We start from the raw sequence: 13,690 nt of genomic DNA on the forward strand, positions 1-13,690 counted from the left end.
TACTAAACACACACCATATAAGAGACTTTTCTTTGATTGTACCAGGATAAGGTTATTCTATCTCCAGCAAAAGCAACTTCAATGTTGAAGTAATAGTTGACAATAGTATTAAAGCTGCAAATGTCTCGGTTAATGCACAGAGACAGCATAGATGCTTTAGGGATTGATTTATTTTAATAGTTAAACACTGGACCTGCTCTACACTCTCAGCAGGATCCTGTCCAACCAGTCTACATGTGTTTTACAGGCGTTTGTGTCCCTTTGGGTCTCTTGGGGGTCTAGTCCAGGAGCATGGGGTACCAGGTCCTTTTATACGGGCTGTTAAGTCATTTCCAGTAAGAATTGGACTCCAGGGTTTATAGTTGGTGTTTAGGTATTAATCTTTCAGTCTTCCAAAAATGCATAACTATCAAATGATATTTTCAAATTTCCTCACATATTAGGTACTCAGCATTTGATTTTCTAAACATAGAAAGAAATTATGAAATTAATTTTGGGACACCAAAAAAGGATTTGGTGAAAAAAAAAATAAAAGAAACAAGTACTGAAGCATAAAATGCTATCATTAGATTCAGGTGTGTTGGAGAAGAGATGCATCGAAAAGCTGCAGGATTGGACTTGGCCACCTTTTGCTTCAGCTTTGAATACAGTTTGACCAAAGGAGAGCAGAGCCAGAAGTCACAGAAAACATTTTAGCTTCAGTTCGATACTAGAGTCAATATTTAAAGAATCTCTAAAAACGACACTTTTTAAATGAGAACCAGAAGCTACGTATATATGTATTTTAAATACACATAATGCATTTGGTTTAAATAGGGCATACTCCAGTCATGAATACAACCTACAAAACATTAATTTGCTGCCAAAGATGCCCCACTCACCAACAGGTGCCATGCTATAAAGATAATCAGTGTAACTCACTTAGCCTAGTCATTGGCAACGTCATAGCTCCTGAGTGTATACACAGCTTTCAGGTAAAGAAGATTTTCAAGTACTGTATATTGTTTGCATAAAACCTAGCTGAACAACATTTTAAGGGTGTTGCCCTTCTGCTTCCATCTTTTGAATCAGCTTACATACTTTGTGGAAATGCCATTTAAAAATGAAGACAACATGTTCTACAAGATATGCTCCCTCAGTCTGTAATCCATTAAGACCCTGAAAGTGTGAACAAAAGAGTTTATTTTTAAAACTGCCTTATAATATTGCTAGTGACTGTCACAACAAGAAACTCCCAGCTACATATGTCTGAGTGATATAATAGTGAAATCTTTCAGAGGTTTAAAAGTTGAGCTACGGTTTTGCCCAGCTCCTACGTTTACAGGAAGATGCAGCTACGTGCATTTCAATGGATTCCAACAGTGAGAAAAGTTCAGCTCATTATTCCAGTTGGCTTAAAAAAGTTTACTATTTAAGGAAACCCATCGAAGTCCGCACACAAAATGTCTAATCTCAGGAAGACCTATAACACTTGAACCCAGACTCTTCCTTCAAGAATGGATGTTGAAGAGAAAAACAGACCAAAGTGACTCTCAAATCTCAATTGATTTTCTAGGGAAGAAAAGAAAGAAAGTTGCTGAATACAGCATTGATTAATCTAGCGGACCGGGGTAAAATGATGTTGAGAAAGGTGAGCCAAAGTTACTTTGAATTATAAATTATTGCTTAACTAAAGGCAAAGACATAAAGGAGAAAAAGGGAACGATGAGGACAAAGGACAAGGGTGGAAAAAAAGAACTTCTGATTACAATCAATTGTTGCTTCCCTGAACATCTTTTGTATCTGCACAATGCACCACCTTACCAATGCATGAGGCCAAACATGTTTTTCATCTATCTTTTTCTTCATACTGCTTATGTCAAATGAAAGTCGGTAGTCAATAGGATGGATGGTGTTAGGGGTGGAGCTAAACATCTGAAGCCAGACTATTAAAGTCTGACACTTTGTGATGAGTGTTTAGAGGCATTCAAAATGACTCTTCAAACGTTTTCTGCGTTCATTGTGTTGACCAGTCTCGTATGCAATGGTAAGAAATATTTTTACAAACTTGCTCTCTTCATATTTTTTTATTTACTCTTCTGATAATTATTATCTGACTCAACACGGTTGTGGGAGAAAAACAGTTATTTTCTATCTACACAGTACGCCACTATGAGAAAATTCTTGCTTTTCCAGCATTTAAATAATCACACAAAGTGAAACTGATGAAATCAAATTAAGAGAATATGCACTTTGATTTAAAAGTTGTTTTTAAACCCTGTTTGAAGACTTTTTTTTTTTTTTAACCAGTCTTTCCTTTGGCAGGATGCCAGTACTTGTATAATCCTCGGTTTTGAAAGGAGTTTAGGAATGCACAATACTAATAAACTGTTTCCTTATTCATTTTGGAGGAAATTTAATTTAATTAAATCTTATATGTGGTTATTCTCAAAGGAAATCTGAGCCCCGCTATATAATCAGTAGAAGTGATGAATTCTGTATATTTTAGTATTCAATGCCAAGTAAATACAAATACAAGGTCAGTATTGCCAATACTGACACTTTTTATTTAAGTTTGTTATACTATCACACTTCAAGTTTAGGTATTTTTGTGGGGTGTGCTGTGGTGGTGTAGGGGACAGCGCAACCCACGTTTGGATTCCTTGAGTCCTTGACGCGGCCGTTGCAAGTTCAATTCCCGGACCCGGCGATATTTGCCGCAATCCTTCCTCCTTTTCCTTCCCCCTTTCCTGTCAGCCTACTTTCATATAAGGGACACTAGGGCCCACAAAAAGGGATCTTTTTTTCTCCCCCTGAAGGGGAGAAAAAAAAAGTTTAGGTATTTTTGTGTTGTTTTTTTTCTTTGTCCAAATTCTGTCCTAGATTTGAGCAAATTAACTCAAAGTTTATATGCGTCTAAAAAATATTTAATATTTAAATATTAGTGTGAAATTTTCCAGAACAAAGTGCAAAAAAAGTCTAATTTTATAGCAAATCAAAACAAAATCTTTTCAAGATAGAGTTGAGAAACTACAATAACAAAATAAAACAAAATTTCAAGAGGGAATCCGACACTAATGTATCAATCTTACCACGCTTGAATTGATACGATACCGATACTAACTTGGTAGTATCGGTACCAAGTTATCAGTGTTACACAAAATTGATAACTTGGTATCAATGTTAAATATTTTGGATCAATCCGCCCACCTCTATTAACCAGACTATAAAACAAAGAAATATAAATAAAATATGTTGAGCTTAAAATTATAGATTAAAATCAGAAAAGTAGTCAACTTACATTGTATTACCAATTTTTGATCTTTGAGTAATTAGGTAAACTGGTAGATCTCCAGTGGTGTCTAAAGTGTGACACAGTTGAATATCCATGTCATACAAACTAGTAGGTTCGAAGACTTAAGTTAACAATATTACATCCACGAAAAGATAAATTTTGTTAGATTTAAGATTATTCCAAATGTTTTGATTTTATTAAAAATATGTACACATTTCTTATTGCAAAAAACGCACATAGTTGAGTTGTTTGAAAACTAACTACCACTCCTCACAAATAATTGTTTGCTTATTTTGTACTGGATGCAAATTTAACCTGATCCCTGAATAAATTTATCGCAAAAAAAAAGAAAATTAAAGAAGTCAAACACCAAATTTACAAATTGGGTTGTCATGTATAGTCAATGTATCTAAGATTAGAATCTAATGGACTATAAACATAAAGGATAGGAAATATAACTCAAAACATACTGTGAGTAATGACATGCCGAGTTGGAGACGGTTGTTTCTTAAATTAATAAACTCATCTTTGGTCTTTGTTTCAGGTTGTCTGGCACAACAGCAGCCAAGTAAGTGTCAAAGATTAATTCTACATGTTTTACAAGTTCACTACTTTTGTTTTCAGATTAGAGCGTACTAACATCACATATTTCAAGATAATGATGTTCTTTCTTTGGATTACTTAAGTACTAGTTATGCAATGTTAAAATCAGAACTCTGTCAAACTTGTGCGTCGTTTAGCAGTGATTAAAACGTATACAGCCATTTGAACAATCTAACAAAATTTGCATTTCATTTTTAGATTTGTATGACTGTTTTAAATTCTATAGTTTTACAAATTTTTGTACAGAACAATTTTGGTTTGATGTGGTATAAATTTGGCTTAAATATTGACATTTTGAAATCTGTCCTGTGTTGATCTGGTCATTAATTAAGGAGGGTATACTTTCTATTTACCTCGGCTGTAAGTGGTGAAACTATACACAATATGATTTTTTTGTAACATTATATATCAACATTTATGACATTTCTTATTGTTTCTTGTTTTCCGTAACAGGGTGTGGTATTGTAACTAAAGCACCCCGGATTGTTGGGGGTCAGGATGCATCCCCGGGCCGTTGGCCATGGCAGGTCAGCATACAGGGAGCTAATGGTCACTTCTGTGGAGGATCCCTGATCACCGACCAGTGGGTGTTGACCGCGGCCCACTGCATTGGAGGGTGAGATTTCTCTCTCTCATTGGGCATGGCTACAACCATTTGATCATATCTGGATTTATTTCCACATTTTTTTCTGGAAGCCGATAAAGCTAGAGTATGTCACTGTTACAAAAATAGGTTTACACATTTGTTAAAACTATCTCCATGTCGTGACAATATGAGAGATAATGTGTGAAAAGATAGAGCTCCTCCCCCTTCTCCCTGAAGAAATGCACCGCTCGCAGCTAAAAGCATCCAATCAGAGCCAGAAGGCGGGCCTTAGCGCTGTCGATCACACCTGTATACGCCAACGGCAGAGAAACAACTTACAGTTCCAGGAAAATCGTTTATCCACTCACCAGTGGCCATGCTAACTAGCTGTAGCATTCAGACAGCCTCCATTGTGGTGAACCAGCTGCAGCGGAGCAGACCGAAATGTGGAGGGTATGAGCAGCGTGTAAACAAGGGTGATTGTTTAGCAGCACTATGACCATTCTCCTGGCGCTGATTGGTTGTTTATGACATAGCAGTATATTTGCTCAGGTAACAGCAGGTCCATAAGGAGAAGGCAGAGGAGTTAGACTTTTTCACAGATTGTCTCATACTGTACTGTCACGACATTGTGAGTTTTAACAAAAATGTGATAAAAGACAAAAAAATTTCATAAATGTTACAGACAGCTGCTTTAGACCACAAAACATTTAAATCCCCAATTACAATCCCTATGCTGAAGCATGATGGCGCAAGCGTCAGAGGATGTGGATGTTTTTCTGTGGCGACTAGTCCATACAGAAAGTGTGATAACATTTTGGTCTGTCTGATCATATAATTTTTAAATATCTAATGGTTGATGATTTGATCAGCTATTCAGTAGTTCAGTAGTCTTTACCAAATGCTTTTTTACTCTTCAGTAATTTCTTAGATTGCTACTCTCTACTTTTCCTTGAGCAAAACTGTTAAAATAGTGCTACTCTTCTCACCTTTGATTCCTAGGGTGATGGTGACAATCTCTAAATGCTGAACTCAATCTTTGTTACTTTTGTCTATAATAGTAACATCCTCAGTTCTCAAGTTCATCTGGGTGCCTACAATTTATCGCAATCCAACCCCAATGAAGAGATTCGGGGGATCGCACAATCCGTCGTCCATCCCTATTACAACCCTCATACTGTGGACAACGACATCGCTCTGCTGCAGCTGTCGGCTAGCGTCAATTTCACAGACTACATTCAGCCGGTGTGCCTAGCTTCACATAACAGCACCTTTCATGAGGGTACCCACAGCTGGGTCACTGGTTTTGGTGACCTTGGTAAGTTACAGATCATTCATTCAACTCAAACAGTCGTGTTTTCTGAAATCCCATAAAACAAAAATGCTGAAATTGTTCTTCCATTAGGTAATGGGATGTTCCCTGACATCCTGCAGGAGGTTGAAATACCGATCATTGGAAATAACAAGTGCTCATGCTACAATCAAGGCTTTGCCACCATCACAGAGAACATGATGTGTGCTGGCCTTGATCAGGGAGGAAAGGACTCGTGTCAGGTGACTAATACTTTTTTTTGTGTGTACGTGAGATTTGTCATGTACCTGGATCTTCTCAACTCTGTAAAACATACGGTGGTATGATGTCAAGGTGATAGACCAACAAATAAGGATTTTTTTTAGCTCAACTCTTTTTTGTTCTGTAAAAAATCAGGTCAAGCAGATTTTACATAATGTAAATTCCATTGTGCTCAAGCAAAAACAATCTCAACTCTTATTCGCACAAAAAAATAATTTAAGCAGGAGCAAAGTTCAAATCTCTTCTGCTTCCTCTCACAGGGAGACTCGGGAGGACCGCTGGTGATGTACAACAGTCATGTGTGGGTCCAGGGTGGGGTGGTGAGTTTTGGTTATGGCTGCGCCATTCCAATGAAACCCGGCGTCTACTCTCGAGTGTCCAACTATCAGGAGTGGATCAGCAACAGGGTCACTGGCATGAGACCGGGCTTTGCCGATTTCATCTCCAGTGGCTCAGATGATGACTTGTCCTTCTCCTGCCCTACCTCCACGCCTACTACCTTCATGCCTCCTACCTTTATGCCTTCCACCACTGATGACAGCCTCTTTGGCAGTGGTGAAAACCTGAGTCACTTCACTCACCTCGTGGCTCTCTCTGCACTTGCGCTCATTCTCCATGTCTTTGTCGGCAGCGGTGGAATGTAACTGTTGCTAAAAAAAAAAAAAAGAAAATGCTTGCTTCTTCTTGTGGTGCACCTCTGTAGCTGGATTCTCCTAAGCTAGTTGCAATTAATTTTGCTTAGTTGAAAAATGTTAACACAAAGGTGTTTAAGTAGAATCTCAACTTTACTATTAAAATCATCTGTATTACTGTATTCAATCCAAATTAAACATAGTTAATGCTGTACTTATACATGGTTAAGTGCTATGATCACATGTGGGTAGATTTACACTGATTTGTCACTGGCTAATGTACCTTCAAACCCTTTAAAGGTTTGTTTATACAGTCCTTTGATTTGCATGCATTTATGACTAAAAATAAATATCCTTGGCAAATTGTAATTACTTTTTATGTATTCTGCAATTTTTCTTCTCATGAAAACTACATCAAACGAGTAACTTTCAGTCATAAACAACGGTGAAAGAAGTACTTTGTTTCATTATTTGAGTCAAAGTAATGATCGTACTGGTCAAATATTAGTCCGACAAACAAAGCTCTGTCCAAATATTAATTAAGTTAAAGTACTGGAGTGGGTGCTTTCAAAGATACATAAATACTGAAAGTACAAATTCTCAAGAACAGTACTCAAATAAATGTACTTCCAAACAGCCCACCTCTGTTCATATATCACATATCTGAAGCACTGAAGGGAGGAAAAAGAAAATAGAAGCAATTAAAAGGTGGTGGAAGGCAGGGATGTTAAGAGCTTAGACCTATTAAGAACATAGGAATGGTCCATTATGTTGTTAGGCAAAGAGGTAAAAAGAAAAATAAAAAAATATGGGATTTTATTCTGAAGAGTATAAAGGTTACCTTCCTTATATCAATTCTGAAGGGAACTGAAAGCATATCAATTTCAAAGTATCAAAAAATAAATCTTCTTTCTGAGGAGTTTCACACAAGTCTCAGGGTGTACAAACTCACTCAAGAATGTGGAGATGACAATAGGCTTCTACACTGAAAAAGAGAATGGAGGTACAACTTAAAAATAATTGATTGTTAAATTGTTAAAATGTAATTAAATTGCAGTTATCTATGTTTGCTTAACTTGACACCTTAATAAACTAAATATATTTACTTGGATAAACTTAATTTAATTTCTTATAAATTATCTAAATTTTCTTCTTAAGTTGGATCGCCTGTTTTCATCACCGTCTACTGTAGATTCATTATACAGTAGGAAACTTTGTCATTACTGTGTGGTTTGGCTCATCCACAAAACAGGGTGGGTCCAAACTGCAGCAGGTCTGCAGAGGACATAACTCGGCATAACAGAGTAATATTTCCAAAAACCAAAAAAGCCACTACAGGTAGTTTCTTCCCTGAGTCCGTCTCTGATGAACACTCAGCAGTTCACCGATCGATACCACGACACTTTTTGACCTACGTTTGAACAACCAGCTCTACAGGTCTTTAGGTACAACATTCCTCTTTCTTTCATGCTTTCCAGGAATCTTGAAAAGCATACCCAATGTACTGTGCAACAATTCAACGTCTCCATAATCCATCAAGATACAGATGTAAAGATATACAAAAACAGCTCCATTTTTTTTTTTCAAAATTACTTTCTAAATAGTCAGCTAAAATTAACGTGGCAGTTTCAGCAACACCTTTAGTTCTGAAGTAAAACAAGCAGTAATGAAAAGCACCAAAGGAAATCCAAACTAATTTTTAATAGTACAATGATAACTTCCTGAGCTACAGTGTCAAAGACAAATTTAAGATGGAAAACTGTTGATTTAATAAGAAAAGAAGTTCCAGATGTTAATAATTAAACCAGTGTCAGTAGGTGTTAGTAGTCTGGTGTTTGGGGCATACATTGTATGTTAGCAAAATGCTAAAAAGGAAAAGCATCAGCAATGACCAAAACAAAGCAATTATTTGAAGCAATTGCCGGACAAATTCAATTTTACATTCTACAGTGGAAATCAAACAAAATTAATGTTCAAATGAAAAGGCCTTCCATTATGGGCGTGCCGTGGTGGCGGAGGGGTTAGCGCGACCCACATTCAGGCAAAACGTAGCCTCGACGCGGCTGTCGCGGGTTCGACTCCCGGACCCGACGACGTTTACCGCATGTCTTCTCTCCTCTCCTTCCCCCTTTCCTGTCAGCCTACTTTGAAAAAAGGGACACTAGAGCCCACAAAAAGACCCCTTGCGGGGCGATTAAAAAAAAAAAAAAAAAAAAAAAAAAATTACGTTTAAAAAAAAAAAAAAAAAAAAAAAAAAAAAGGCCTTCCATTAGCTTTAACTCAGGCGAAGCCAAGTTTCAGAGAAATATCAACAGACACACATTGGTGACACTATTAGCATTAGCATGGTTAGCTCACCCAAACTGGAACAGCTTCTCATCTTGTTGCCACAACAGGACAGTCTAGTTCCTCATTGGGCATCCTGGGCATCCTGCCCAGTGACAAGTTTCCAGTTCAGTTTTGTTTTTCACTATTTTGGCTACAGGTGGCTTCCTTCCAAAACATCCAGTCTTTAGGTACATTATCACCCTCTACTGTGCTTCAGCGTGCACCAGAGTGTCTAAACTGCATTCTTGTGTATAATCCTATTTTCTGTGAAGCTGTGAAAGGGAGATTATAAGGTAACACAGAGGAGCTCAACTAAGCTCTACAACCTTACTAACAATAATTAATAGAGAAATTAAAACCTTATGGCAATATTAAAAGAATGAAAGAAAGGAAACTGCTATGTCTTCAATCCCTTTATGTCACGGCTTAACATTGAAGACATGAAGAAGTTTCATTCTTGTTGTTAACATCCTCTGTTGATCAGTCACTAGTTTTCCAACTGCCATGTTCTAACCTACCCATCATTCCCTGGGCTACCGTTACTATAGCAACTCTGAACATTCCAAGTACATAACAGAAATGATCGAAACACAAATGAAAATCAAACAGCCCCAAACACCTGAGGATCATGACAGCATGGGCTCATACTGTAAGGAGGATTAGCATTTGCACGAAGAAAATGAATCTCGAGTGTATGACCTGTTTCTAAGAGGGGAAAAAATGCACCACGACCGGAGGGGAGTTTGAAAATGGCTTTCCCAAAGCTGACTGGGTTAGTCCTGGTGACCCTGCTGCTGTACAGTGGTAAGAAATAAGTTTTTGTTTTAAATATTTCTTTACATACAATAAAATTTGTCTCATTGTGTCAAACTTGACTTTAGCAATACTTAGAGAAAGGTATTTGACTTAGTATTTATGTTTTTAAAATAAAAATCTCCATCTACAAAAAGTATGTGTATCTATCTAGTTAAATTATCTAAAGTCTGTCTTGAACATGGGAATAGTGGTGGTCGGTTTCATCACATATCACTAAATGTATGTGTTGGTTTTTTTGTAATAATTTTGAGATGAAGCATTCCTCCGTTCTGTGTTCCAGGTTGTCAGTCGCAGCCGTTTGGTAAGCGTCTAAGGCCAGTTTGAGAAGTTGTGCGAGTTTTGAAAGTTTTTTTTTCCCCTCTTCTGCAGCGAATGGAGAGCTAAGTTATACTAATGTCACATATTTTAATACCAGAAGGTATCCCTTCCAAAGGCCAGAGTCACCAGACCTGTGTGCGAATTGTTTTGCAAGTTGGAGCTCAGTCAAAGCCGCCATAATTTCTGCCTCCATTATAATGGCAGCCAAAGAGAAGAATCAGCATAAAACATGTTTCAACAACCATGCATTTTACCTGTTTTGTTTCATTTATTAGTGTATGTAACAATTCCAGATGTAAATGAATATAGGAAATAAATAGTATTTAAAAAGAACAAAAATAAAACCCATAGAAATCAGCAAACCACACATATCTTAAAGGTAAAATTTGCTCCATGGAACACTGAATGTTCTAGATAGACATAGAAAGTAAAAGGAATATCTTGTGACAGAACTTGTTGCATCTGTCCTTTCTTACTTATTTTTTCTTCCCTGTTGTCAGAATGTGGCCGTCTGACGACCAACACTCGAATTATTGGGGGTTTAGATGCATATCTTGGGACGTGGCCATGGCAGGCAAGTTTGCATCAGAATGGTTTTGCATTCTGTGGAGGATCGCTGATCAGCCATCAATGGGTCCTGACTGCTGCTCACTGTGTAACATGGTGAGAGGTTGACAAAGCATATTACATTTTTTATTTAACCCTCCCACAGTCCTAAACTTTGGGCTCATTTGGACCCCAGGAACTTTTTACTACATGTGCGGTCCGGTGGGGTCGCACTGAACTGGCTTCTTGCTGAAATGTGTCATACAAATAAACTTAACAATTAACAATTTTAACAATTTGAAAAAATGTGTTGTCTGGGTAGAAGTCACAATAAGCAGTAATAAAAAACAAACTTCTGTTAATAGGAACGTGACTATTACTGACGGAAGGTGTTGGCCCAGTTGCGAGGCGTTCAACACTTGATAACCATTGTTGCCAATTTGTACCTATTGCAACCAAGTTGTTTGTGGACGCATGTTCCATTCAAAGATTATATTGGGACAACTTGTAAACTACACGTGGTTTGTTTTTAGTATAATTATTAAGCTGTATTTCAAATGCAGAAGCGGGGTGAAATTTTATTTCAAAGCCCCGTTTCAACAATACGGGCATAAAACATTCCTGGACTATTTGTTTAGTTGCTATGGGGAAGATCTCAGACTACCAGTCACTAAGTTTACCATCAGAAGTTCAAATTAATGATTGTACTTTTGTGTTTTGAAGGTATGACCTTTTCGTCACAGAAGTCCAGCTGGGTACTGTAGAACTGGATGCTGTCAGCCCCCACCGGGTGAATCTAAGACTTGCTCAAATCATCTGCCATCCTGCGTACGACTCTGAGACATTTAACAATGACATTTGTCTTCTGAGGCTTTCAAAGCCTGTCAAGTTCACCAAGTACATCCAACCAATCTGCTTAGCTTCTGAAACCAGCGATATCCATGACGGGAAAAAGGCCTGGGTTACTGGTTTTGGTGTGACTGGTAAGATATGTGGGATTGGTAAGATATAGAATATTTACTTAATTTTTTCTTCTTAATTCTACACAAATGCTATTCATTTTTCTTTAAATAACCACAGCAACTGGATCATCATCCAACAAGTTGAAGGAGGTAGATGTACCAATTATTGGAAGAAAGAGGTGTAGATGCTACTATAAACAGACTGCCTCAATCACAGACAACATGATATGTGCTGGATATTTTGATGGAAGAAAGGACTCATGTCAGGTAACTATCTTTTTCCTTTTTTCTTCTCTCTTTTCTTTTTTTTTTATGCCCACTATCCAGCAGCGTGGCACTCAAAATTGTTGTCTTGAGTGTCAAGGTGAGGCCCAACAAATTTACTTTCACAAGTGGAGTATTATGCCTTTTGCCATGACGCGCCATTAGATTTACAAAACCTTTAGAGATTTCTTAGCGTTTATTTCAAATGGACACAGAGATGAAAAAGACAGGGCGAAAGGTGGAGAAAAGGTTTAAAAGGAAATGAGATCGGATTAGAGAAGAGAAATAAGCATAAAGTCACTAAGGTCTACCTCTAAATCTGCAGAAAGGGAGAAAGAAAAATAAACAAGCAACCACAACAGCCAACATCTTCATATATAATATTAACAGTTATAGCATCACTGGAAAGTACACGATACATGGTAATACAAGATGGATATAGTGGCAACCGCAACCCGAGAGTGTATCTGACAAACACCTGAATCTAAACACGTGTATGTGACGTGTCATGTAACCATCATTGTGTGTTTACTTGTTTTTTAAATGGCTAAATGTTTAAACTGTTGGTCCTTTTCATCAAGAAAATCTACTGCTCAAACAAATACATTATGTTTATAATGTAACTTTTTGACATCAAGTTTTAGCATTTAAATGATATTTTTTTTATATATATGGTTTCTCTGCTGAAAAATGTTTCCCTGTAAAATTCCTTAAAATAATTTTTACATGCTCTACTACTTGTTTCTCACTAGGGAGACTCAGGGGGCCCACTAATGATAAAAAAGGGCCGCAAGTGGGTCCAGGCTGGGATCGTGAGCATGGGTGAAGGCTGTGCCCTCCCACTGTCACCTGGAGTCTACACTCGAGTGTCCCAGTATGAGACTTGGATCAAAGACATGGTCACTGGCACGACACCGGGCTTTGTCACCTTCACTTCTCCTGGCATTGACAAGGATTTAAGTTACTTTTGTCACCTCAATGGGACGGTTGACGAGAAATCTTTTGGTGGTGGTGAAAACCTGAGTCCTTTCAATCACTCATTGGCGTTCTCTGTTCTTGCAACATTTCTCCATGTATTTTTTGGCAAAGAATACATTTAAATACACAGTGATTTCCTGAGTGCTCAAATATGTTGTCCTACCTATATGGCTACCACCACTGATGATAGTATTTTTGGCAGTGGTGAAAACCCAAGTCCTTCCAATCATTCTTTGGTGATCTCTGTTCTCGCAGCATTTCTCCATGTTTTGCTGTTGTTGTTTAGGCAAAGAAAACATTTTAATACACAGTAACTTCCTGAGTGTACAAATATGCTCTGTCAATATGGAGCTTTGATGCAATTCATAGACTAGTGTGTCACTTGCTACCTTACAGAAAACCTTGAGAGGCACAAATACTCTTTATTGTCAGATCTAGCTTCAAGCTGTGAAATAAGTAGTTTGAACTTTTAAACTTTATTCTTCCCTATTAAGTTTTCTTACCTCATTTTGACCTGTTTTACAAATTATCATAGTAATCAAGTATCTCCGGGTCTTTGTATAATTAATCTAATCATATATGTAAAATCTATCATAGGAGTTTGATATTCATTACCAAACAAACATAAATTATAAAAGACTGTGGCAAGGTTAAAAATCAAATGACCTACCTGTTGCTTACTTTCATCTTACCTAGGAAACATTGGTCAAATCTTTTGTCAGTTATCAGTAATATGATGCACCACATCCCAATGTGAATGCAGTTTGTGCGACTGCAAACACAGCCGCTAATAAAAGAGCCTGCAGTGAT

The 13,690-nt window shown here is 37.5% G+C and overlaps 2 protein-coding genes across 2 annotated transcripts; both read left to right on the top strand.

Moving 5' to 3' along the window:
* Positions 1–1,919: 1,919 nt before the first annotated feature.
* On the top strand, positions 1,920–7,040 carry LOC116732476 (serine protease 27-like). The gene is made up of 6 exons (XM_032582688.1): positions 1,920–2,026; positions 3,819–3,842; positions 4,331–4,493; positions 5,525–5,781; positions 5,869–6,017; positions 6,297–7,040. Exons 1-6 carry the CDS (start codon positions 1,972–1,974, stop codon positions 6,678–6,680), a joined length of 1,032 nt encoding a protein of 343 aa, XP_032438579.1. The 5' UTR covers positions 1,920–1,971; the 3' UTR covers positions 6,681–7,040.
* A 1,890-nt stretch (positions 7,041–8,930) lies between these two features.
* Positions 8,931–13,013, top strand: LOC116732477 (serine protease 27-like). The gene is made up of 6 exons (XM_032582689.1): positions 8,931–9,800; positions 10,093–10,113; positions 10,631–10,793; positions 11,400–11,659; positions 11,757–11,905; positions 12,655–13,013. The coding sequence occupies exons 1-6, from the start codon at positions 9,746–9,748 to the stop codon at positions 13,000–13,002; spliced, it is 996 nt and encodes a 331-aa protein (XP_032438580.1). The 5' UTR covers positions 8,931–9,745; the 3' UTR covers positions 13,003–13,013.
* Positions 13,014–13,690: the final 677 nt, after the last annotated feature.

Source organism: Xiphophorus hellerii, chromosome 14, assembly GCF_003331165.1.
Source record: "Xiphophorus hellerii strain 12219 chromosome 14, Xiphophorus_hellerii-4.1, whole genome shotgun sequence".
Taxonomy (NCBI): domain Eukaryota; kingdom Metazoa; phylum Chordata; class Actinopteri; order Cyprinodontiformes; family Poeciliidae; genus Xiphophorus; species Xiphophorus hellerii.